This window comes from Triticum aestivum, chromosome 5B (assembly GCF_018294505.1).
Source record: "Triticum aestivum cultivar Chinese Spring chromosome 5B, IWGSC CS RefSeq v2.1, whole genome shotgun sequence".
In the NCBI taxonomy this organism is placed as follows: domain Eukaryota; kingdom Viridiplantae; phylum Streptophyta; class Magnoliopsida; order Poales; family Poaceae; genus Triticum; species Triticum aestivum.
Window position 1 is genome coordinate 400413416 of NC_057807.1, and position 25238 is coordinate 400438653.

General features: G+C 46.0%; 2 protein-coding genes across 2 annotated transcripts; both read left to right on the plus strand.

The window, feature by feature from the left end:
- The first annotated feature begins 1581 nt into the window (after positions 1–1581).
- Positions 1582–5151, plus strand: LOC123116224 (uncharacterized). Its single transcript, XM_044537212.1, has 2 exons — positions 1582–3362; positions 3810–5151. Exons 1-2 carry the CDS (start codon positions 2088–2090, stop codon positions 4812–4814), a joined length of 2280 nt encoding a protein of 759 aa, XP_044393147.1. The 5' UTR covers positions 1582–2087; the 3' UTR covers positions 4815–5151.
- Positions 5152–20477: 15326 nt separating this feature from the next.
- LOC123112085 (uncharacterized) lies at positions 20478–24607 on the plus strand. The gene is made up of 3 exons (XM_044533004.1): positions 20478–20653; positions 21176–21564; positions 21933–24607. The coding sequence occupies exons 1-3, from the start codon at positions 20605–20607 to the stop codon at positions 24573–24575; spliced, it is 3081 nt and encodes a 1026-aa protein (XP_044388939.1). The 5' UTR covers positions 20478–20604; the 3' UTR covers positions 24576–24607.
- Positions 24608–25238: the final 631 nt, after the last annotated feature.

Here is a 25238-nt window from a genome sequence, read left to right on the forward strand (position 1 = left end):
GTCTCTTCCATCACACACCCATCAAAGTTAATCTAGCAACAAGAATTATCACACCTTGATGGTCAATGTAGGTAGCTAGTATTTGTGTGGTAACCTTAGAAGCCACGTAAATTTAAATTTTGCTAAATTGATTAGAGGACATTAACTTGGTTTTGCATAATGCATGTGATGTGGTATAGCCTTTGTCATGATAATGATATTATGTATGAGATGGTTATATGTTGTAATATTTAAGTGGCATGCGTGTCACAATACGGCATGATGGCTGGAGCCACGGGATTGTCACTTTAATGACCTGCGTGTCAACTTTGATGTAATATAGTAGCTATAGAGATAATGTTGTGATTACGAATGATGATGACAAGCTTGCAAAGGAGGACCCCGACGCAAGGAGGTTGTACAAGGCGCAGGGGAGGAGAGGTGAAATTTTGGTGCCAAGATAGTCGTTTTTGAAATTGCTGTCGTGGCAGCATTTGTGGAATGACTGCTACGACAAGGTTTTTCTACTGCCATGGCAATGGTTTCGCCTGGAAGTTCATGAAGACCATGAGGACTTCCTGGTGCCCAGGGCTATTGATGAGTGATATTTTTGTACTCCTCTATCCTTTACTTAAACCGCTTCGCTCTGATATTGCCACTCATGACTAATGAGTGCATAGGATTTCATAAATCCTCTCTTTATTGTGTTTCTACACGAAAAGGGCTAAATATGGACGAAATTAAGTGAGAGCATGGAAAGGAGTAAAGGAGGAGATAGACGAAATTAAGAGGAGGCGCACCAGCAATTCCAGAGCAGAAGACGATGTTTCATACGACCATGACCGCTCGCATGAGCGATCATATGGCGTGGAAACCGTGGCTCCTCGTCCAGCTGAACAACTTTTATAAAAGGGTCGAGGCCGAAATGTCAACAGAATACCGATGAGAATGAGCGTGAGTGGGGTCATAAGAGAGTCATCTTCAACCCATCTCCATCAACCTTAGCCTTCAAGTTTGCCTACGCAGCTGTTCCGTTGCCGTCATTGAACACCTCCTAGGGCGCCCAATCATCGTGCTCGGGCCTTCCCAGTAAAACCTCCCAAGCTGCCCAATCGTCCCAGGTTTCCTCCGCATTGAAGGCGCAGAGAGAGTCTCGTCTCCCACGCCCACGCGTTCTAAAAATAAAAGAAAACCGTTTGCACGCTCCTTTTTCTCGCGCGCCTACTGGTCTTCTCACCCAAATAAAAACCACCTGCCGCGGCGGCCCGGACTCAGGTTCCTCGGATGAAGATCCTCTGACGTACGGCAGCCTGCCGTTCTGTCACTGACATGTGGGCCTTTTGGGAACCTGGCCCACATGTCAGTGGCCCAACGGCACGTAGCGCACGGCAGAGGAGCGTCCTCCAGGTTCCTCTCCCCGTCGCTGCTCTGCCCCACGGGAGGGACCCGACCAATGGAGTTCTCTCGCCGCGGTCCAGCCACCGACGACGCCGGCGACGGCCACCGCTTCCCCGATCCTCCGTCGCACGGTACGCGTCGAGCCACTCTAAACATCTCATAAACATTCGCCCTTGTCGCTCTGGTCGTTTCTTCCTTGTCAAATATTAACTGCAAATGAAGTAATGGCGGAACCATCTTGCTCTCGGTTCTGCTGGGTTCAGATGCCTGCGACTACTGTTGTGATTCCGTGCCAAGAACCCCAATATCTGCGCGTTGGTTTTTTAGAAATCGAAAATATGGCCCCAGTTTCTTTCGTGTAGAACAGTAGATTGGAGTTTGTTACGATTTTCGTTTGTTTCTCGAAAGGAAGGAGTTTCGGATCTGTCCGTGGGGGCAGAAGATACCAGAACTGGAGAAGAACCCGCACATCACAACCTCTTCATCTTTGCCCCAGACAAGTCTCGCAAACATGCCCCCTCTTCCATGGGCAGACCTAAGTCCATCCTAGCAGATTCCAAATCACATGCAGATTTTTCTTTTTCTTCTCTAATACCCCGATTTAGTAGAATTTTTGTTCACGAGGAGTTGGAATTTTGGTCACGCGGACCATCTAATTAATTGCTGCACAATGCCCTGGTGCAGGGGAGGAGGAGGAGCCGACGACGGTGATGAGGGATGCGCTGCTCTCGCAGCTCCACATGGACCGCCTTCGCCAGGAGATCATCGTGGCCGAGCTGGCCAAGATGGAGCGCGCCAATGCCCTGCGCGCCGTGGCCGGTGGCCACCAGGCCACCTCGATGCCATTGGACGGCGTGGCCGCAGCAGAAGCTGTACGGTCTAAGCCGTGTCCGTTCAGTGCGGAGCAGCTCATGGCCCTGCGCGCCGCCACGCCGATGCCATTGCTCGGCCTGGCCGCCACAGATGCTGGACGATATGGGCCTTTGCCGTTCAATAGCGAGCAGCCCATGGCCCTACGCGCTATTGCCGGTGGGCAACAGACTACACCGATGCCATTGCACAGTGTGGCCGCCGCGGATGCTAGACGGTCTACGCCGTGGCCGTTCAGTGACGAGCAGCCCATGGCCCTGCGCGCCGCCGCCGGTGGCCAACAGACCACGCCGATGCCATTGCGCGGCGTGGCTGCCACAGATGATGGACGGTCTAAGCCGTGGCCGTTAAGCATCGAGCAGCTCATGGCCCTGCGTGCTGCGGCCGGTAGCAGCCAGGCCACGCCGATGCCATGGCACGGCGTGGCCGCCACAGACGCTGGACTGTCTAAGCCATGGCCGTTCAGCTCCGAGCAGCCCGTGTCCCTGCTTGCTGCCGCCGGTGGCCACCAGACCACCCCGATGTCATTGCACGGCGTGGGCGCCGCAGATGCTGGACCGTCTAAGCCGTCGCCGTTCAGTGTCCAGCAGCTCATGGCCCTGCACGCTGCGGCCGATAGCGACCAGGCCACTCCAATGCCGATGTACGGCACGGCTGCCGCAGATGATGGACGGTCTAAACCATGGCCGTTCAGTGCAGAGCAGCCCATGGCCCTGCTTACTGCGGCCGGTGGCCACCAGACCACCCCGATGTCATTGCACGGCATGGCCACCGCAGATGCTGGACTGTCTAAGCCGTCGCCGTTCAGTGTCCAGCAGCTCATGCCCCTGTGCGCTGCGGCTGGTAGCCACCAGGCCACGCAGATGCCATTGCACGGCGTGGATGCCGCAGATGCTGGATGGTCTAAGCCGTTGCCGTTCAGTGCCGAGCAGCCCATGGCCCTGCGCTCTGCAGCTGGTGACCACCAGGCCATGCCGATGCCATTGCACGGAGCGGCTGCGGCTGCGGCTGCAACTGATGCTGGACGGTCTAAGCCGTGTCCGTTAAGCGCCGAGAAGCTCATGTCTCTACAGAATGCAGAGTTTGATGAGCATAAACTGCCTGACTCCAATAAGGTGAGAACAGCTTGTGAGATTAGAACTGCATCTCTTGTGTCTTGACTATTGACATTTTATAATACTGTTTCAGAATTATATGAGTCTACAAACCAAAATCAAACTCCTTGTGCGACAAAAACTTCTTATCCTGTGATGACAAATTTACAGTTCTCACAATACTTGGGTCTGGTTTAATAGGAGCGACTTTACTTTCTACTCCCTCCGTTCCTAAATACTTGTCTTTTTAGAGATTTCAACAAGTGACTACATACGACGCAAAATGAGTGAATCTACATTTTAAAATATGTCTACATACATCTATGTTGAGTCCATTTGAAATGCCTAAAAAGACAAGTATTTGGGAACGGAGGGAGTATGTTTTTCTGCATCCAACTCCTTACCAAGTTTGCTCTCCGTGCTTTCAAATGTTCACTTACTAACGATCTTAGTTAAATTATCAAGCAGGCTGTTCCGCCGAGTAAGACGTCGCTTCCGGGGAAGTCGGAACTAACAGGAATAACCATTCCAGTTAAGAAGCTCAAACCACCCAAGAAATGGAACTGCACCGTCTGCCAGGTGCAAGCGACCTGTGAGAAGAACTTACAGATGCATTATGCTGAGCAGAAGCACTTGGCAAATGTAGCAACACTGGGCCCAGGAACCAAGCCAAGTGATCAGAAGGCGAAAGCAGCAGCAACAGCAGCGGCGGCACAACCTTCTCTTGGCACAGAGCAGAGGAAAACATCCTCGATAAACTGGAGTTGCAGTACCTGCCAGGCCCACGGTACATCCAAATCGACATTCGATGCGCACCTCCAAGGCAAAAGACACCAGCAGAACATCGCAGAAGCATCCGTAGAAGGCGATGGCGATGGCAATGGCAATGGCGCACCGAAGAACGCTGCGGCGGCGGTGGAAGCAAAATCGGATGGCATCACCGTGCCGAAGCGTTCAGAGAAGCCATCACCGGTCTGGAGCTGCAGCATTTGCCAAACTACATGCACCTGCGAAACAGACTTGAAGAACCACCTGAAGGGCGCAAGACACCGAGAAAAGGTCCAGTCCCTGCTTGAAGAGAGCAAGAACATGGCAAGGAATCCTGAGAGAAACTTGAAGAAAAACAATGCACCACAAATGGCCAAGAATCAAGGACCACACCCGGCATGGAACTGCGGAATGTGCCAGGCCAAATGTTTCTCCAAATCTCAGTTTGAGAATCATTGCAGTGGCAGCAGGCACCAGCAGAAGATCGAGGCGATACTCGGCAAACGCGAGACCGCGAAAGCGAGCAGCTCGAGCACTGCAAATGAACTAGCTTCGGACTGCAAGAACGCAAGCTCAGAGAAGGCAGAGAAGAAAGCTACGCTGTACTTCTGCGAGGTCTGCAATTTGCTGTGTGGCAGCAGTGAGATGCTGGTAAGCCATCGTTATGGGAAGAGGCACCGGGAAAAGCTCAGGGCAAGGAAATGACGTGCGTTTTGTGCGTCTGCAAAGGAATTGTGGCTTTTGTAGGAAAGGCTGCGAAACACGACTCTTGCTGTGCACTTGAACTATGTGATGGCTTTGTAGGAACTGGGTTCAATCGCAGCTGTTTTCAGTTGCAAATGATCATTCGTTTCGGGGCCCAACTTTCAACAAACTGGGCTGGTTTTTGCTCGACTGCATGGGTTAGCTTTCTATGGTTGTCACACGCATGTCACGAACACATGGCAACTCAGAATGTTTTTTAGACAAGTTTAGTGACGCAAAGATGGTAACTTTAGTTGCCAAGCATATCAACTTTCTTTTTGGATGGCAAGTTTCAATTTTTTTCTTGGTTTTTTTTTTCGAATGATAACTTAAGTTGTAAAAAAGTCAGGACCGGATTGCTTCGTGCCAAACGTGTCACGTGTGGCATTTACCATTTGGGTTCTTTTAAACTGGGAGAAGTACTATCACTTTTTTAAATTGGGACTATAACTAATGCGTGTATTTCTAGATCATCAACTTTACCCACCAAATATGTATTGTATTTGAATTAATGTTCGAATGCTCCCTTTGTTCGAAAATACAGCTCATACAGATTTTCTTAAGTTTTATGAAAAAGTATATTATTGAGAAAAATATGTACATGTGTAATACCAATTAGAGTCGATAAATAATGAAACATATTTGTATATTACATTTATTTTGTATTATTAATAATAGTATATTTTTCTATTAATTTGGTTAAACTTTGTGAAGTTTGATTTTTAAAGAAAATCAATATTAACTACATTTTAAAATAGATGGAAGTACTCCATCCGTCCCAAAATAAGCGAAGTGGTTTGGAGTAAAACCATGTCACTTATTTGGGGACGTGGGAGTGCCTTTTTTGACATATCAATTATATTTTATTTACCAAACTAATGATCTAGAAATACATGTGTGTCTAATAAACCTGAAATAGAGGGGGCACAAACAATCATTCTTTCCACTCCTGCTCCCCGACCTAAGCGACCGGTAGCAGCGGCTGATCTACCCTGTTTTGGATCGAAAGTGATTGAATCCATTGATCGATGGTTACAGGCCCTTTTATATCTCCTGAAGAGACACGATGATCCCTCGAGCGAGCGTTGGTTCTAGGAGAGCGAAGGGAGGCGTCGGTTGCGGGACAAACCGCAACGACGGTTTTGGGCAAGGGGAGATTTTCCCCTAATTACATAATTATTTTTAACACTTCCCCTAATCTACGCTTGACCATGTAGAATCATCTTCATGATTGTCCGGGAAGCTCTATCGTCTTGAAAGATTCTCCTTCAAAAGTTCTTCATAAAATCTTTGATGAGATCCTGAAACATATACTCACAAAGAACGATAGCATAATGTGATGTCATTAAAATAGGGATATCTCAAGAAGAGACTCCCCCGACACTGCAAGTCTCTAAGTCTCCGCATACCAATTCCATGAACACATTTCTGGAATGTAGAATTTGGTAGAGACTTGGTAAATAAATCAGCAAGGTTGTCGCATGATTTGACTTGCAAAATGCTTATTTCCTCGCTTTTCTGAAGATTATGGGGGGGGAAACCATTTAGGAGAAATATGCTTGGTGATATTACTCTTGATATATCCTGTTTGCATATGCGCAACACAGGCCGCATTATCTTCATAGATAATGGTAGGTGATTCTATCGAACCAATTCCACATGACTGTTTTATGTGGTTTATCATTCTGCGAAGCCATACACATTCACATGTTGCTTCAAATAATGAAATTATTTCAGAATGATTGGTAGATATTGCTACCAAAGTTTGTTTCGAAGACTTCTATGATATAGCAGTGCCACCATGTAGGAACACGAAGCCGGCATGAGATCTGGCATTATGGGGATCAGATAAATAGCCGGCATCTGCATATCCAATCATATCAGAGTCCTGATTTTTTTGGAACTGAAAAAATAGACCAAGATCCTTTGTGCCTTGGAGATATCAAAAGATATTCTTCACTCCAGACCAATGACGTTTGGTGAGAGCTGCGCTATGTCTAGCAAGTAGATTCACTGCAAATGCAATATCAGGTCTTGTGCAATTTGCAAGATACATAAGCGCTCCAACGGCACTGAGGTATGGAACTTCAGGTCCCAACACCTCTTCTCCATCATCCCTCGGTCTGAACGAATCTTTCTCCACGCCTAGAGATCGAACCACCATGGGAGTTTTAGATGGATAGGATTTGTCCATATTGAATTTCTCCAATATTTTCTGGATATAGGCAGATTGGTGTACCATGATTCCCGAGGGAAGGTGCTCAAGTTGAATGCCTAAGCAAAATTTGGTTTTACCCAAATCCTTCATCTCAAATTCCATCTTTAGGTGATTGCGCGCTTCATCAATGTCTGGTGTGCTGCCAATGATGTTGAGATCATCAACATACACAGAAATAATGCAAAATCATGTAGAGGACTTCTTGATGAAGATGTTGAGGAACATAGCAGAAGTTCAAAATTTTCTACGCATCACCAAGATCAATCTATGGAGATTCTAGCAACAAGAGAGGGAGAGGATGAGCATCTTCATACCTTTGAAGATCGCTAAGCGAAAGCATTACAAGAACGCGATTGATGGAGTCGTACTCGCGGCGATTCAAATCGCGGAAGATCCGATCTAGCGCCGAACGGACGGCGCCTCCGCGTTCAACACACGTACAGCCTGGTGACGTCTCCCGTGCCTTGATCTAGCAAGGAGAGAGGGAGAGGTTGGGGAAGACTCCGTCCAGCAGCAGCACACAGTGTGGTGGTGATGGAGGAGCGTGGTTCTCCGGCAGGGCTTCGCCAAGCACTACGGAGGAGGAGGTGTTGGAGGAGGGAGAGGGCTGCGCCAAGGGAAGGGTGTGGCTGCCCTCTCTCTCCCTCACTATATATAGGGGGAAGGGAGGAGGAGGCGCCCTAGGGTTCCCTAGGGGAGGGGCGGCGGCCACAGGGGAAACCCTAGATGGGTTTGGGCGCCCCCACCCCCTAGGAAACTTGCCCCCAAGCCAGGAGGGGCGGCTGCCCTAGGGGTGGCACCCCCACCTCTCCTAGTTACGTGAGATGGGGTGGGAGGGGTGCTCAACCCCTTAGTGGGCTGATGTGCCCCCTCCCCTTGGCCCATAAGGCCCCCCAACGCTTGCCGGGGCCTCCGAAACACCTTTCGGACACGCTGGTCATCACCTGGTACCCCCGGAACAATTCCGGACTCCAATACCCTTCATCCAATATACCGATCTTCACCTCCGGACCATTCGGAGCTCCTCGTCATGTTTGGGATCTCATCCAGGACTCCGAACAACCTTCGGTAACCACATACTATTTCCCATAACAACTCTAGCGTCACCGAACCTTAAGTGTGTAGACCCTACGGGTTCGGGAACCATGAAGACATGACCGAGACGTTCTCCGGCCAATAACCAACAGTGGAATCTGGATACCCATGTTGGCTCCCACATGTTCCATGATGATCTCATCGGATGAACCACGATGACGGGGATTCAATCAATCCCGTATACAATTCCCTTTGTCAATCGGTACGTTACTTGCCCGAGATTCGATCGTCGGTATCCCAATACCTCGTTCAATCTCGTTACCGGCAAGTCACTTTACTCGTTCCATAATGCATGATCCCGTGACTAACTACTTAGTCACATTGAGCTCATTATGATGATGCATTACCGAGTGGGCCCAGAGATACCTCTCCGTCATACGGAGTGACAAATCCCAGTCTCGATTCATGTCAACCCAACAAACACTTTCGGAGATACCTGTAGTGCACCTTTATAGTTACCCAGTTACGTTGTGACATTTGGTGCACCCAAAGCACTCCTACGGTATCAGGGAGTTACACAATCTCATGGTCTAAGGAAATGATACTTGACATTAGAAAAGCTTTAGCAAACGAACTACACGATCTTGTGCTATGCTTAGGATTGGGTCTTGTCCATCACATCATTCTCCTAATGATGCGATCCCGTTATTAGTGACATCCAATGTCCATGGTCAGGAAACCATGACCATCTGTTGATCAACGAGCTAGTCAACTAGAGGCTCACTAGGTACATGTTGTGGTCTATGTATTCACACATGTATTGCGGTTTCCGGTCAATACAATTATAGCATGAACAATAGACAATTATCATGAACAAGGAAATACAATAATAACCATTTTATTATTGCCTCTAGGGCATATTTCCAACAGTCTCCCGCTTGCACTAGAGTCAATAATCTAGTTCACATCAGTATGTGATTGTAGCGAGTCCAACACCCATTGGGTTTGATCATATATCGCTTGTGAGATAGGTTACTAGTCAACGGGTCTGAATCTTTCAGATCCATGTGTGCTTTACAAATCTCTATGTCATCTCCTAGATGCAGCTACCACGCTCTATTTGGAGCTATTCCAAATAACTGTTCTACTATACGATTCCGGTTTACTACTCAGAATAATCCGGATTAGTGTCAAAGTTTGCATCGGCGTAACCCTTTACAACGAACTCTTTTACAACCTCCATAATCGAGAAACTTCCTAGTCCACTAGTTACTAAAGATATGTTTGACCGTTGTCCTATGATCCATACCTGGATCATTCTTGTACCCCTTGACTGACTCATGGCAAGGCACACTTCAGGTGCGGTACACAACATAGCATACTATAGAGCCTACGTCTGAAGCATAGGGGACGACCTTCGTCCTTTGTCTCTCTTCTGCCGAGGTCATGTCTTGAGTCTTAATCAATACTCACACCTTATAACACATCCAAGAACTCCTTCTTCGTCGATCTATTTTGAACTCCTTCAAAATCTTGTCACGGTATGTGTTCATTTGAAAGTACTATTAAGCGTTTTTGATCTATCCTTATAGATCTTGATGCTCAATGTTCAAGTAGCTTAATCCAGGTTTTCCATTGAAAAACACTTTTCAAATAACCCGATATGCTTTCTAGAAATTCTATATCATTTCTGATCAACAATATGTCAACAACATATACTCATCAGAAATTCTATAGTGCTCCCACTCACTTCTTTGGAAATACAAGTTTCTCGTAAACTTTGTATAAGCCAAAATTCTTTGATCATCTTATCAATGCATATATTCCAACTCCGAGATGCTTACTCCAGTCCTTAGAAGGATTGCTGGAGCTTTGCATACTTGTTAGCATCTTTTAGGATTGACAAAACCTTCTGGTTGTATCACATACAACCTTTCCTCAAGCAACTCTTCGAGGAAACAATGTTTTGACATCCTATCTGCAAGATTTCATAAATAATGCAGTATCTGCTAATATAATTCCAACAGACTCTTAGCATCGCTACGAGTGAGAAAGTCTCATCGTAGTCAACTCCTTGAACTTGTCAGAAAACATCTTAGTGACAAGTCGAGCCTTCTTAATGGTGACACTTACCATCATTGTCCATCTTCCTTTTGAAATCCATCTGTACCCAATAGCCTTACGACCATCAAGTAGTTCTTCCAAAGTCTATACTTTATTTTCATACATGGATCCTCTCTTGGATTTTATGGCCTTGAGCCATTCGTCGGAATCTGGGCCCACCATCGCTTCTCCACAGCTCGTAGGTTCATTGTTATCCAGCAACATGACCTCCAAGACAGGATTACTGTACCAATCTGAAGTAGTACGCATCCTTGTCACCCTACGAGGTACGGTAGTGACTTGATCCAAGGCTTCATGATCACTATCATAAGCGTCTACTTCAATTGGTGTAGGTGCCACAAGAACAACTTCCTGTGCCCTGCTACACACTAGTTGAAGTGACGGTTCAATAACCTCATCAAGTCTCCACCATCCTCCCACTCAATTCTTTCGAGAGAAACTTTTCCTCGAGAAAGGACCTAATTCTAGAAACAATCCCTTTTGCTTTCGGAACTGAGACAGGAGGTATACCCAACTGTTTTGGGTGTCCTATGAAGATGCATTTATCCGCTTTGGGTTCGAGCTTATCAGCCTAAAACTTTTTCACATAAGCGTCGCAGCCCCAAACTTTTAAGAAACGACAACTTAGGTTTCTCCAAACCATAGTTCATACGGTGTCGTCTCAACGGAATTGCGTGGTACCCTATTTAAAGTGAATGCGGTTGTCTCTAATGCCTAACCTATAAAACGATAGTGGTAATTCGATAAGAGACATCATGGTATGCACCATATCCAATAGGGTGCAGTCATGATGTTCGGACACACCATCACACTATGGTGTTCCAGGCGGTATTAATTGTGAAACAATTTCCATAGTGTCTTAATTGTGTGCCAAACTCGTAACTTAGATATTCATCTCTATGATCATATCATAGACATTTTATCCTCTTGTCACGACAATCTTCAACTTCACTCTGAAATTACTTGAACCTTTCAATAATTCAGATTTGTGTTTCATCAAGTAAACATACTCAGAATCTACTCAAATCATCTGCGAAGTAAGAACATAATGATATCCACTGCGTGCCTCAGCACTCATTAGACTGCACACATCAAAATGTATTACTTCCAACAAGCTGCTTTCTTGTTCCATCTTACTGAAACCGAGGCTTTTCAGTCATCTTGCCCATGTGGTATGATTTGCATGTCTCAAGTGATTCAAAATCAAGTGAGTCCAAACGATCCATCTGCATGGAGTTTCTTCATGCGTATACACCAATAGACATGGTTCGCATGTCTCAATCTTTTCAAAAACAAGTGAGTCCAAAGATCCATTAACATGGAGCTTCTTCATGCATTTTATACCAATATGACTCAAATGGTAGTGCCACAAGTATGTGGTACTATCATCACTATCTTATATCTTTTGGCATGAACATGTGTATCACTTCGATCGAGATTCAATAAACCATTCATTTTAGGTGCAAGACCATTGAAGGTACTATTCAAATAAACAGAGTAACCATTATTCTCCTTAAATGAATAATTGTATTGTGATAGACATAATCCAATCATGTCTATGCTCAACGCAAACACCAAATAACAATTATTTAGGTTTAACACCAATCTTGATGGTAGAGGGAGTATGCGATGCTTGATCACATCAAGCTTGGAAACACTTCCAACACATATCGTCATCTCACCTTTAGCTAGTCTCCGTTTATTCCGCAGCTTTTATTTCGAGTTACCAACACTTAGCAACCGAACCGGTATCTAATATCCTAGTGCTACTAGGAGTACTAGTAAAGTACACATTAATATAATGTATATCCAATATACTTCTATCGACCTTGCCAGCCTTCTCATCTACCAAGTATCTAGGGTAGTCCTGCTTCAGTGACCGTTCCCCTCATTACAGAAGCACTTAGTCTCGGGCTTGGTTTCAACCTTGGGTTTCTTCACTAGAGCAGCAACTGATTTGCCATTTCATGAAGTATCCCTTCTTGCCCTTGCCCTGCTTGAAACTAGTGGTTTTACTAACCATCAACAATTGATGCTCCTTCTTGATTTCTACTTTCGCGGCGTCAAACATCGTGAATATTTCAAGGATCATCATATCTATCCCTGATATGTTATAGTTCATCACGAAGCTCTAGCAGCTTGGTGGCAATGACTTTGGAGAAACATCGCTATCTCATCTGGAAGATTAACTCCCACTCGATTCAAGTGATTGTTGTACTCAGACAATCTGAGCACAAGCTCAATGATTGAGCTTTTCTCCCTTAGTTTGCAGGCTAAGAAACTCTTCGGAGGTCTTATACCTCTTGACGTCGGCACGACCTGAAATCCTAATTTCAGCCCTCGAAACATCTCATATGTTCTGCGATGTTTCGAAATCGTCTTCGGTGCCTCAATTCTAAACCGTTTAACATCACTAAACTATCACATAGTTATCAAAACGTGTATGTCAGATGTTCGCAACATCCACAGATGACGCTCAGGTTCAGCACACCGAGCGGTGCATTAAGGACATAAGCCTTCTGCGCAGCAATGAGGACAATCCTCAGTTTACGGACCCAGTCCACATAATTGCTACTATTAACTTTCAACTAAAATTTCTCTAGGAACATATCTAAAATAGTAGAACTAAAGCGCGAGCTACGACATAATTTGCAAAAACCTTTTGACTATGTTCAGGATAATTAAGTTCATCTTATAAACTCCCACTCAGATAGACATCCCTCTAGTCATCTAAGTGGTACATGATCCGAGTCAACTAGGCCGTGTCCGATCATCACGTGAGACGGACTAGTCATCATCGGTGAACATCTTCATGTTGATCGTATCCAATATACGACTCATGTTCGACCCTTTGGTCTCTTGTGTTCCGAGGCCATGTATGTACATGCTAGGCTCGTCAAGTCAACCTAAGTGTTTCGCGTGTGTAAATCTGGCTTACACCCGTTGTATGTGAATGTTAGAATCTATCACACCCGATCATCACGTGGTGCTTCGAAACAACGACTTTCGCAACGGTGCACAGTTAGGGGGAACACTTTCTTGAAATTATTATGAGGGATCATCTTATTTACTACCGTCGTTCTAAGCAAATAAGATGCATAAACATGATAAACATCACATGCAATCAAATAGTGACATGATATGGCCAATATCATTTTGCTCCTTTTGATCTCCATCTTCGGGGCTCCATGATCATCATCGTCACCGGCATGACACCATGATCTCCATTATCATGATCTCCATCATCGTGTCTCCGTGAAGTTGTCTCGCCAACTATTACTTCTACTACTATGGCTAACGGTTTAGCAATGAAGTAAAGTAATTACATGGCGTTATTCAGTGACACGCAGGTCATACAATAAATAAAGACAACTCCTATGGCTCCTGTCGGTTGTCATACTCATCGACATGCAAGTCGTGATTCCTATTACAAGAATATGATCAATCTCATACATCACATATATTTCATTCATCACATCCTTCTTGGCCATATCACATCACACGGCATATGCTGCAAAAACAAGTTAGACGTCCTCTAATTGTGGTTGCAAGTTTTTACGTGGCTGCTATATGTTTCTAGCAAGAACGTTTCTTACCTACGCCAAAACCACAACGTGATATGCCAATTGCTTTTTACCCTTCATAAGGATCCTTTTCATCGAATCCGATCCGACTAAAGTGGGAGAGACTGGCACCCGCTAGCCACCTTATGCAACAAGTGCATGTCAGTCGGTGGAACCTATCTCACATAAGTGTACGTGTAAGGTCGGTCCGGGCTTCATTCCATAATACCGTCGAAACAAGATAGGACTAGTAACGGTAAGCATATTGAACAAAATCAATACCCACAATAACTTGTGTTCTACTCGTGCATAGAATCTACGCAATAGACCTAGCTCATGATGCCACTGTTGGGGAACGTAGCAGAAATTCAAAATTTTCTACGCATCACCAAGATCAATCTATGGAGATTCTAGCAACAAGAGAGGGAGAGGATGAGCATCTTCATACCTTTGAAGATCTCTAAGCGGAAGCGTTACAAGAACGCGGTTGATGGAGTCGTACTCGCGGCAATTCAAATCGCGGAAGATCCGATCTAGCACCGAACGGACGGCGCCTCTGCGTTCAACACATGTATAGCCCGGTGACATCTCCCGTGCCTTGATCCAGCAAGGAGAGAGGGAGAGGTTGGAGAAGACTCCGTCCAGCAGCAGCACAATGGCGTGGTGGTGATGGAGGAGCGTGGTTCTCCGGCAGGGCTTCGCCAAGCACTACTGAGGAGGAGGAGGTGTTGGAGGAGGGAGAGGGTTGCGCCAAGGGAAGGGTGCGGCTGCCCTCTCTCTCCCTCACTATATATAGGGGGAGGGAGGAGGAGGATGCACCCTAGGGTTCCCTAGGGGAGGGACGGCGGCCACAGGGGAAACCCTAGATGGGTTTGGGCGCCCCCACCCCCTAGGAAACTTACCCCCCAAGCCGGGAGGGGCGGCTGCCCTAGGGGTGGCGCCCCCACCTCTCCTGGTTACGTGAGATGGGGTGGGAGGGGTGCTCAGCCCCTTAGTGGGCTGATGTGTCCCCTCTCCTTGGCCCATAAGCCCCCCCAACGCTTGTCGAGGCCTCCGAAACCCCTTTTGGACACGCTGGTCATCACCTGGTACCCCCGGAACAATTCCGGACTCCAATACCCTTCATCCAATATATCGATCTTCACCTCCGGACCATTCCGGAGCTCCTTGTCCTGTCCGGGATCTCATCCGGGACTCCGAACAACCTTCGGTAACCACATACTATTTCCCATAACAACTCTAGCATCATCGAACCTTAAGTGTGTAGACCCTACGGGTTCGGGAACCATGCAGACATGACCGAGACGTTCTCCGGCCAATAACCAACAGCGGGATCTGGATACCCATGTTGGCTCCCACATGTTCCACGATGATCTCATCGGATGAACGACGATGTCGGGGATTCAATCAATCCCGTATACAATTCCCTTTGTCAATCGGTATGTTACTTGCCCGAGATTCGATCATCGGGGTATCCCAATACCTCGTTCAATCTCGTTACCGGCAAGTCACTTTACTCATTTTGTAATGCATGATCCCGTGACTAACTACTTAGTCACATTGATCTCATTATGATGATGCATTACCGAGTGGGCCCAGAGATACCTCTCCGTCATACGGAGTGACAAGTCCCAGTCTCGATTCATGCCAACCCAACAAACACTTTCGGAGATACCTGTAGTGCACCTTTATAGTCACCCAGTTACGTTGTGACGTTTGGTACACCCAAAGCACTCCTACGGTATCAGGGAGTTACACAATCTCATGGTCTAAGGAAATGATACTTGACATTAAAAAAGCTTTAGCAAACGAACTACACAATCTTGTGCTATGCTTAGGATTGGGTCTTGTCCATCACATCATTCTCCTAATGATGTGATCCCGTTATCAATGACATCCAATGTCCATGGTCAGGGAACCATGACCATCTGTTGATCAACGAGCTAGTCAAGTAGAGGCTGACTAGGGACATGTTGTGGTCTATGTATTCACACATGTATTGCGGTTTCCGGTCAATACAATTATAGCATGAACAATAGACAATTATCATGAACAAGGAAATACAATAATAACCATTTTATTATTGCCTCTAGGACATATTTCCAACAGAAGACACATGGGCAATCAGCACTATTGGAGTAACCTTTCTGAAGAAGGAACTCACTCAGTCGGTTGTACCACATCCGCCCTGACTGCCTTAAGCCATATAATGACTTATTCAGCTTTACACAATACATGTTGTGTTTTGCATCTTTATTCGGGACAGAGATTCCATTAGGAACCTTCATATATATGTCTGAATCTAGTGACCCGTAAAGATATGTGGTCACGACGTCCATCAATTGCATAGATAGATGATTTTGCACTGCCAAGGATATAAGATATCGGAAAGTGGTTGCACTCATTACTGGAGAATATGTTTCAGTGAAATCAATGTCGGATTTCTGCGTGAAACCTTGTGCTACGAGCCTTGCTTTATATCTCACCACCTCATTGTTCTCATTCCGTTTCCGGAGAAAAACCCATTTGAATCCCACAGGGAAAACACTGGGAGGTGTCGGTATTGCTTTAGTGAATACCTTTCTTTTGTTAAGCGAGGCAATTTCTGCTTGGATTGCATCCTTCCATTTAGGCCAGCCGGAGCGCTTTTGGCACTCAACGATAGACCTTGGATCATGATCAGTGATAAGGGTATCTGCAATCTTTTCAGCAAAATATATGTCAACAGTCGTAGTCTTACGGTCAAATGATTCTCCAGAATCAACATAGTTGATGGAAATTTCCTGCACCCTAGTGACTCTTCGTCATTTCCCAATACGATCGAGTCTGGGTGTTCCGATGTCCCAGTCAGTTTGTGCACACTGGAACTGGGTTGTGGAGGTTGCCCTTCCACTAGGTGTATACTACCCATCAGGTGTTTGTCAACGTTGAGTTGACCTGCATTTACTGACTCCGAGGTTTTTCTCCTTGATTTCCTTTGCTGCTTTCTAGAAGCATGCTCCAGGTCAGAGGCCGTACTACTCCCCCTCTTTTTGGGAATAGGGAGTTGAGTGGTTTTTATAGGTACCTCCACTCTTTCTGGCGCGTTTCTGGCCGGATTTAAGGATTTTGTAACACCTTTCAGATCAGTAAATAAATCTGGCAGATTATTTGCAAGATGTTGCAACTTAATGATCTTCCGAACTTGAAGTTCGGTCTCTTGGGTACGTGGATCATAGGATGAAATGGCATGAGCATTCCAATCAATTTCTGGGCATTCTTTCTGGTACTTGAAATATCCCCCTAATGCCGGAAAATGTTCCTCATTAAATATGCAATCAGCGTGACGGGCTGTGAACAAAGCCCCAGTCAGGGGTTCCAGGTACTTGATAATCGACGGCGATTTGTACCCCACATAGATCCCCAACTTCCTGTGTGGGCCCATAGATGTCCGTTGTGGTGGTGAGATCGGGATGTATGCAACACATCCAAACTTACACAGATGGGAAATGCTTGGAAGATTTCCACGTACCAATTCTAGAGGGGAAGAACTGTGATATGCAGTTGGCCTCAATTGTATCAAGTCAGCAGCGTGTAAAACGGCATGACCCCAACAAGAGGTTGGCAAGTTGCAATTCGTCAACAAAGGTCTTGCAAGGAGTTTGATCCTCTTAATCAATGCTTCAGCCAAACCATTTTGTGTATGGACATATGGAACAGAGTGCTGAACTTCAATCCCCAAAGCCATGCAATAATCATTGAAAGCATGTGAGGAGAATTCTGCAGTATTGTCCATTCGAATTGACTTAATTCGACTTTCAGGATAATGGGCTTGCAACTTAATGACTTGCCTCATTATCTTGGCAAATGCATGGTTTCATGTGGATAGAAGATACACATGTGACCATCATGTAGATGCGTCAATCAGAACCATGAAATGCCAGAAAGGTCTAGATAATGACTGAATGGGACCACAAATGTCTCCTTGAATACGTTCAAGGAATTGAAGTGGTTTAGCTTGTATTTTGAGGTGTGAGGGCCTCAAAATTAGCTTTCCCGTGGCACAAGATGTGCACACAAAATCAGAAGATTGAGGAAATTTTGACTCAAGCAAATTATGACCAATGGAATTGCTAGTAATTTTTCTCATCATCCCTATTTCAGGATGGCCTAGGCGATCATGCCAGGTTTGGAATGCGTTAAAATTCTAAAAAATTACTGTGTATGCAACATGTTCCACGGGTTTGATGTACGTATAGTACAAACCAGACGATAGAGAAGGAATTTTCTCATGTACCTTTTTGCCATATCCGTGATCTTTAGTAAAGAGTAGATACTCCTCTTTGTTGTCTTCATGGGTTTCAATGTGAAAACTGTTCTTACGGATATCTCGATAACTGATCAGGGTACGCGATGAGTCGGGATACAATAAAGCATCCTCAATCGTCACTTGTGTACCGCTTGGGAGGGTGAATATGGCACGTCTAGTACCAACAATCACTGTATCGCGTCCAACGATAGTTAGAATATCTCCATTCATCTTTTTTAGAGTTTGGAAATATTTCATCCCTTAGTATGGAGTTTGTGGTACCACTGGCCACAAGGCATATTCCTCTTCCATCGGATTGTCCCCGTAGAAAACTATATAAAACAAAGTATTTTCAATAAGAAAACCTCATAGTCATATATAGAATACAATCTTTATTATATCAAATGTGCTGATACAATACAATATAAAGACAACAACAAACTTATGTTCTTATTACAATCATCACAAATGGACATAATTAAGTAGATCACTAGGAGATTGAGGGACTAATCGAAGTCGCCAAACACGTGGTCCTTTTATATCTCCCGAAGAGACACGACGATCCCTCGAGCGGGCGTCGGTTCTAGGAGAGCAAAGGGAGGCGTCGGTTGCGAGACAAACCGCAACGATGGTTTTGGGCAAGGGGAGATTTTCCCTAATTACATAATTATTTTTAACATACCCTACCAAGATAGGACTATGAGCCCCCTTCCCCTTAGTTTGTCGCTTTGGCTACAAGAAGGGGCGAGGACCCCAGGGCTTCGGTCCGATGGTGGTACCGTGGTAGGGTTTGGTACAAATTTAGGATTTATCTTTATTTAGTGGTGGCGAGATGGATCGTGTCGCCGTCAGCATGGAATAAGGTATCTCTGCCTCGTCCTTGTTCCAGTGATGCTTCTCCGTATCGTCAAGAGGTATATGTGGAAGATGGTATGTCCCCAGATCTATTCTTTAGGGCTGGTGTTTCGATGAAGGTTGGCCAGCCTCACCCTCCTCAGGGAGCATGTTAGATTTGTGTTCGGCTCTGCCTGGTTGGCCCTGGGGCGTTCCACATGCCCTCTTCAACGTTTTTTCTCCTAGGCAACGTTTTGTTATGCAGGTTGCTGTTGTCGGTGTCTTCTGCTCTTCATGGGTTTAAAGAAGGTTCCTCTATAGCGACAGGGGCTCGGAAGTGGCAACAAACTTTGCTCATGACGCATCGTCGGTGAGTGCAGGAGGAGGAATATGCCAACACCTCAAGGACTTGGATGTTTTCTCAAATTATGGAAGAGTGCTTTTGTAAGTGTTGTGCTACATAATACATACTCCCTCTGTTCCTAAATATTGGTCCTTTTAGAGATTCAAATGGACTATCACATACGGATGTATATAGACATATTTTAGAGTGTAGATTCACTCATTTTGCTTCGTATGTAGTCACTTGTTGAAATCTCTAGAAACACAAATATTTAGGAACGGAGGGAGTATGTCTTTAGGCATTTTATAAAAAAAGAAAGATACAAACAAAGCCTGCATAGTATTTTGTGTCTCAGTTGAGTTAGGCTGAGGAAAGTGGGCAAAAAAATCAATATCTGCATATATTGTTTGGTCGGCAGCATATAGGTTTTTTGCATTAGGGTGGCAATTTTGGCATGTTGCTTGGTGTCCTACATTGGCCGGGCTGATGCAACTCCACGGTGTCTCGTGCATACATGCAACGTGATTAAGGGTTAACATCTACACATAACACATAGAGCTACACAGTGCCATGGCGACTGTGGTGGATGGTGTCTGCAGCTCCGCGACCGACACGACGAGCACGGAGTCGTGGGCGAGCGATCCCGTCGGCGGCGTGGCGAACTAGTTGCTAGCGTCATCGCCGCAGAGAAAGCCCGCACGGAGGACGAATAGGAGGGCGCTGAGGCATAGGACGGAGAAGGAGAAATGCAGCGCGCGCCATGGCAACCTCTGTGTAGTAGGACGATGGAGAGGAGGTGGAAAAGAACGACGCTGGAGACGACTCCAGTGTAGTAGGACGCGGGCAAGGAGGTCGAGAGAAACGTCGTCGGCAACGGTGACAGTGCAGCAAGGCGCTGAGAGGAGGCCGAAAGGAACTTTAAAGCATGCAGAGCCAGAGATGCTTTAAAATGCATGCTATGCGTGCCAAATAGTGAATGCGGGCAACCAAACAGGCCAAATTCTTCGCGCGCGGGTCTTGTTGAACTCTATGAGAACAACCAAACACGTCCATACATACGGGCTTGTTGTAAAAAAAATACGGGCTTGTTCTGTAGGTAAAATTTGAAATTCCATTCTTTTTAGGTAAATATAAACAGTACTATTTCCCGCGAGATAAATAAATAAATGAATAATACGCCCGCAAGCTGCCGCCCACCATCTCGACCGGGGCACTGAAAGCTCCTCTCGAATCTTTGCTTTTGCAACGCCCCTCTTGCACTCACTCCCCCCGTGCTCTCTTCGCCGAAACATCCCACCAATCCCCCGCCTCTGCTTCCTGTCGCCGCTCGCTCTGCTCCCCGCCCGATGGAGTTCTCCCGCCGCGGCCCAGCCACCGACGACCCTCCGCCGCACGGTACGTGCGTGCCGCCCGGGACACCCTCCGCCTCCGCCTCCGCCTCCGCTGCCTTTGCAGGAAGCAACTAGAATCTGACTGCGATTGCATGCGAAAAGCGCTAGAATCTGCATCTGTTGTTTTGAAAGAGGACTCGAGGATTTGGAAGCCGGTTCTTCCCTGATTTCCGTTTTCTTTCTACTACTAGGAAGAGCTTCTTCTTCTTCCCTACATCACGGGAGGCTCTGAGACCGAGACAATGACTGTTCTACTTCTATCTAATCCGCGGCTTACAGAATAGTAGTAGCAGATTAGCTGTGGTTTGATTTGCTTGGGGGCACAAGATTGAAAATTCTATCTAATCTCACTCACAAGATTGAAATTTCTGCCCAACTTGTTTGTCCACTCGTCAAAAAGCATGTCGATCCTGCTTTATCCGATTCACGGTTCCTCTGATCAGATGCAGAATACGTGTTCAAGCAGACAAGGGCAAGGGCAATGGTGTAGAATTCTGATCCTTATATGTTCCTATTGCTGGTGCAGGGGAGGCAATGCTGGTGATGAGGGACGCCCTGCTGTGGCAGCTCCAGAAGGACCGCCTTCGCCAGGAGATCATCGTGGCCGAGCTGGCCAAGATAGAGTGCGCCACGGCCCTGCGCGCTGTGTCCGGTCACCACGGCACGCCAATGCCCCGGGACAGCATGCCGCAGCACAGAGGGCCCGTCTTCGGCTGGGAACACTACGCCGACGTGGGTGAGGAAAATGATGTGAAGCTACCAAGCAACTATGGAAGGCAGAGTGCAGAGTCCAGATTTTGGAACCCCGCCGTGGAAGATCGCGCAGAAAAATGCTGCAGCCCGTGCAAATGCAGGGTTAATTCGGGTGAACATAACTCGGCATTTGATGAACAGAAACCGCGAGATTCCAGTGAGGTGAGCAGCCTTTCCATTTTGTTCTCTTTTCATATGTCATCCATTTTGCCTAACTACATTAGTTATTAGTACTTCACTGAAATGAGGTGAGCAGCCGCTTTCATCAGTCCATTTTTGTTATTGTCAGGCAAACTGTTGTTAGAAAACATCTTATGTTCTCAGAATCATTTACTAATGATCTGGCCAAACTTTAAAGGACTTATAAGGCCATGATCTACATTTTGCTTCAAAAAAATTACTCGAAATGTTTTCATAAATCTACCTGCTAATGGTATATTCAAACTGCATCGATATCAGAACAAAGTCCACCTTCTCTGCTGTCAGAAGTACATACTAATGGTCTAATCTAACTGCATATCAAACTTCAGAATGTTCCTCCAGATAAAGCGTCGCCTGCGGAGAAGTGGGAACTGACAGGAATAACCATACCAGTTAAGAAGCCGAAGCCACCCATGAGCCCCAGAAAAAGAAAGAAGCCACCCACAAGATGGATTTGCCCGGTGTGCCAGGTACAAGTAAACTCTGCGCAGAAGCATTGTGCTGGGAAGAAGCACCAGTCAAATATAGCAACATTGGAATCAAACATTAAGGCCATCGGTTATCAGAAGATTCAGAAGCCACCTTTAGCAGGTTGCAGCATTTGTCAAGTTATGTGTGGCAGCGAATCAAATCTTGAGATCCACCTGACGGGTAAAAGGCACTTAAAGAAGATTCAAGCTCTATTCGAAGAAAGCAATAACAAGGCAATCAATTCTGAGTCTCTAAAAGCAAACTTGAACCCAGACAGCGGGCCGCTACATGTGGAGAAAATGAACTGTGACTTAGACTCAGAGAACCACCTCAGAGATGAAAGACACAAACTGAATGTTCCAGAAATTTCCAAAGAACAAACACCATCCTCGGAATGGGATTGCACTATGTGCCAGGCCAAATGTGTCTCTAAAGCCCATTTCGAGAATCACTGCATAAGCAGAAAGCATCAACAGAGGACCCAGGTGATACTCAGCGAAGGCGATATCACGAAAACGGGCAGGACCCATGTGATACTTAGCGAAGGCGATGTCACGAAAATGGGCAATCTCCACATGGAAGCATCATGCAAAGAAGGCAGTAACAACGATATGACAAAGAACATTGCGTCACAGGAAGCAAAATCGGATGAGAGCAATGTGCCAGAGCATGCAGAGAAACCACCTTCAGCACAGAGTTGCAACATTTGCCAAGGTATCTGTAACTGTGCACCAGATTTTGATATGCCACAACATGTAGAGGATATTAGTTGCAAATTAAACTGGGAGAGCTACCCCAGGCTCAGAGACCAGAGTCTCCAACTGATGGATGATTGTGCCCTTCGTGAAAAATTTAACCAAGAAAAAAGCAATCCACCAGAAGTTTCCAAGGACCAAATATCATCCTCAGAATGGGACTGCGCTACATGCCAGGCCAAATGTAACTCTGCACCTCAAACCGAGCATCACTGTAAAAGCGGAAAGCATCAACAGAAGATCGATGTGACACTCCATGAAGGCGATATTGCCGAGGTTAGCAGTCTCAGTGCAGCCCCATGCAAAGAAGACAATAACAGTCATATGGACGTTACGCCATGGGAAGCAAAATCGGATGAGTGCATTGTGTCGCAGCATGTAGAGAAGCCACCTTCAGTATGGAGTTGCAGCGATTGCCAAGTTATCTGTGCCCGCGAATCAGATTTTGAGGTCCACCTGAAGCGTGAAAGGCACTTGATGAAGATTGGAGCCCTGCTCGAAGTAAGTAAGAACATGGCAATTTCCGAGTCACAGAAAGCAAACCTGTACCCGGACAGTGTGCCGCAGCATGCGGAGAAAATGAATTGTGAATTAGACTTGGAGAACAACCTCAGAGATGAGAGACACCAACTGAATGTTCGCTCCCCTTGCAAAGAAAACAACCAAATGAAAAACAATCCTCCACAAATTGTCAAGGACCAAGAACCACCCTCAGAATGGGATTGCGCTATGTGTAAGGACAAATGTAACTCTGAACCTCAGATTGAGCATCATTGTGAAAGCAGAAGGCATCAACAGAAGACCGATGTGACGCTCCGTGAATGCGATATTGCGATAGTGAACAGTCTCCACATCACAGCCTTATGCAAGGAAGGCGATAACAACAGCACGGGCATTACACCACAGGAAGCAAAATCAGACGAGAACAATGTGCAGCAGCATGCAGAGAAGCCACCTCCGGCATGGGATTGCAGCGATTGTCTAGTTACGTTTAATCGCGAATCAGATTTGATGTTCCACCTGAACGGTAAAAGACACTTAAAGAAGTTTTGGGCCCTACTCGAAGAAAGCAAGAATAAGGCAATGAATTCTGAGTCACAGACAGCAAACATGAACCAGGACAGTGTGCCACAGCATGCGGAGAAAACAAATTGCGAACTGAACTGGGAGAGCTACCTCAGACTCAGAGACGAGAAACACCAACTCAATGTTCAGGCCTGTGAAGCAATCAACAAAGATAAAAACAGTCCAGCAAAAAAGGACCAAATACCGTCCTCGGAATGGGACTGCGCTATGTGCCAGGCCAAATGTAACTCTAAAGCTCAACTTGAGCATCACTGCACAAGCAGAAAGCATTGGCAGAAGACCCAGGTTGTACTTGGCGAAGGTGATATTGCAAATGTAAGCAGTCTTTGCCTCGAAGCCCCATGCAAAGAAGTCAGTAACAACGATATGGCGAAGAACATTGTGTCACAGGAAGCAAAGTTGCATGAGAAAAATGTGCTAAAGCATGCAGAGAAGCCACCTTTAGTAGGTTGCAGCATTTGCCAAGTTATCTGTGGCCGCGAATCAGATCTAGAGATCCACCTGAAGGGTAAAAGGCACTTGAAGATTCGAACTCTTTTCGAAGAAAGCAATAAGGCTATCAATTCTGAGTCTCTGAAAGCAAACTTGAACTCGGACAGCGGGCCGCTACATGTGGAGAAAATGAACTGTGACTTAGACTCAGAACCACCTCAGAGATGAAAGACACAAACTGAATGTTTGGACCCTTTGCGAAACAATCAACCAAGAGGAAAATAGTCCACCAGAAATTTCCAAAGAACAAACACCATCCTCGGAATGGGATTGCGCTATGTGCCAGGCCAAATGTGTCTCTAAAGCCCATTTCGAGAATCACTGCATAAGCAGAAAGCTTCAAGAGAGGACCCAAGTGATACTCAGCGCATGCGATATCACGAAAACGGGCAATCTCCACATGGAAGCATCACGCAAAGGCAGGAACAACGATATGGCAAGTAACATTGCGCCACAGGAAGCAAACTCGGAAGAGAGCAATGTGTCGCAGCATGCAGAGAAACCACCTTCAGTAGAGAGTTGCAACATTTGCCAAGGTATCTGTAACTGCGCACCAGATTTTGATATGCCACAGCATGTACAGGAAACAATTTGCAAATTAAACTGGGAGAGCTACCCCAGAATCAGAGACGAGAGTCTCCAACCGATGGATGATCGGGCCCTTCGCGAAAATTTTAACCAATACAAAAGCAACCCGCCAGAAATTTCCAAGGACCAAATACCATCCTCGGAATGGGATTGCGCTATATGCCAGGCCAAATGTAACTCTGAACCTCAAATCGAGCATCACTGTAGAAGTGGAAAGCATGAACAAAAGATTGATGTGACACT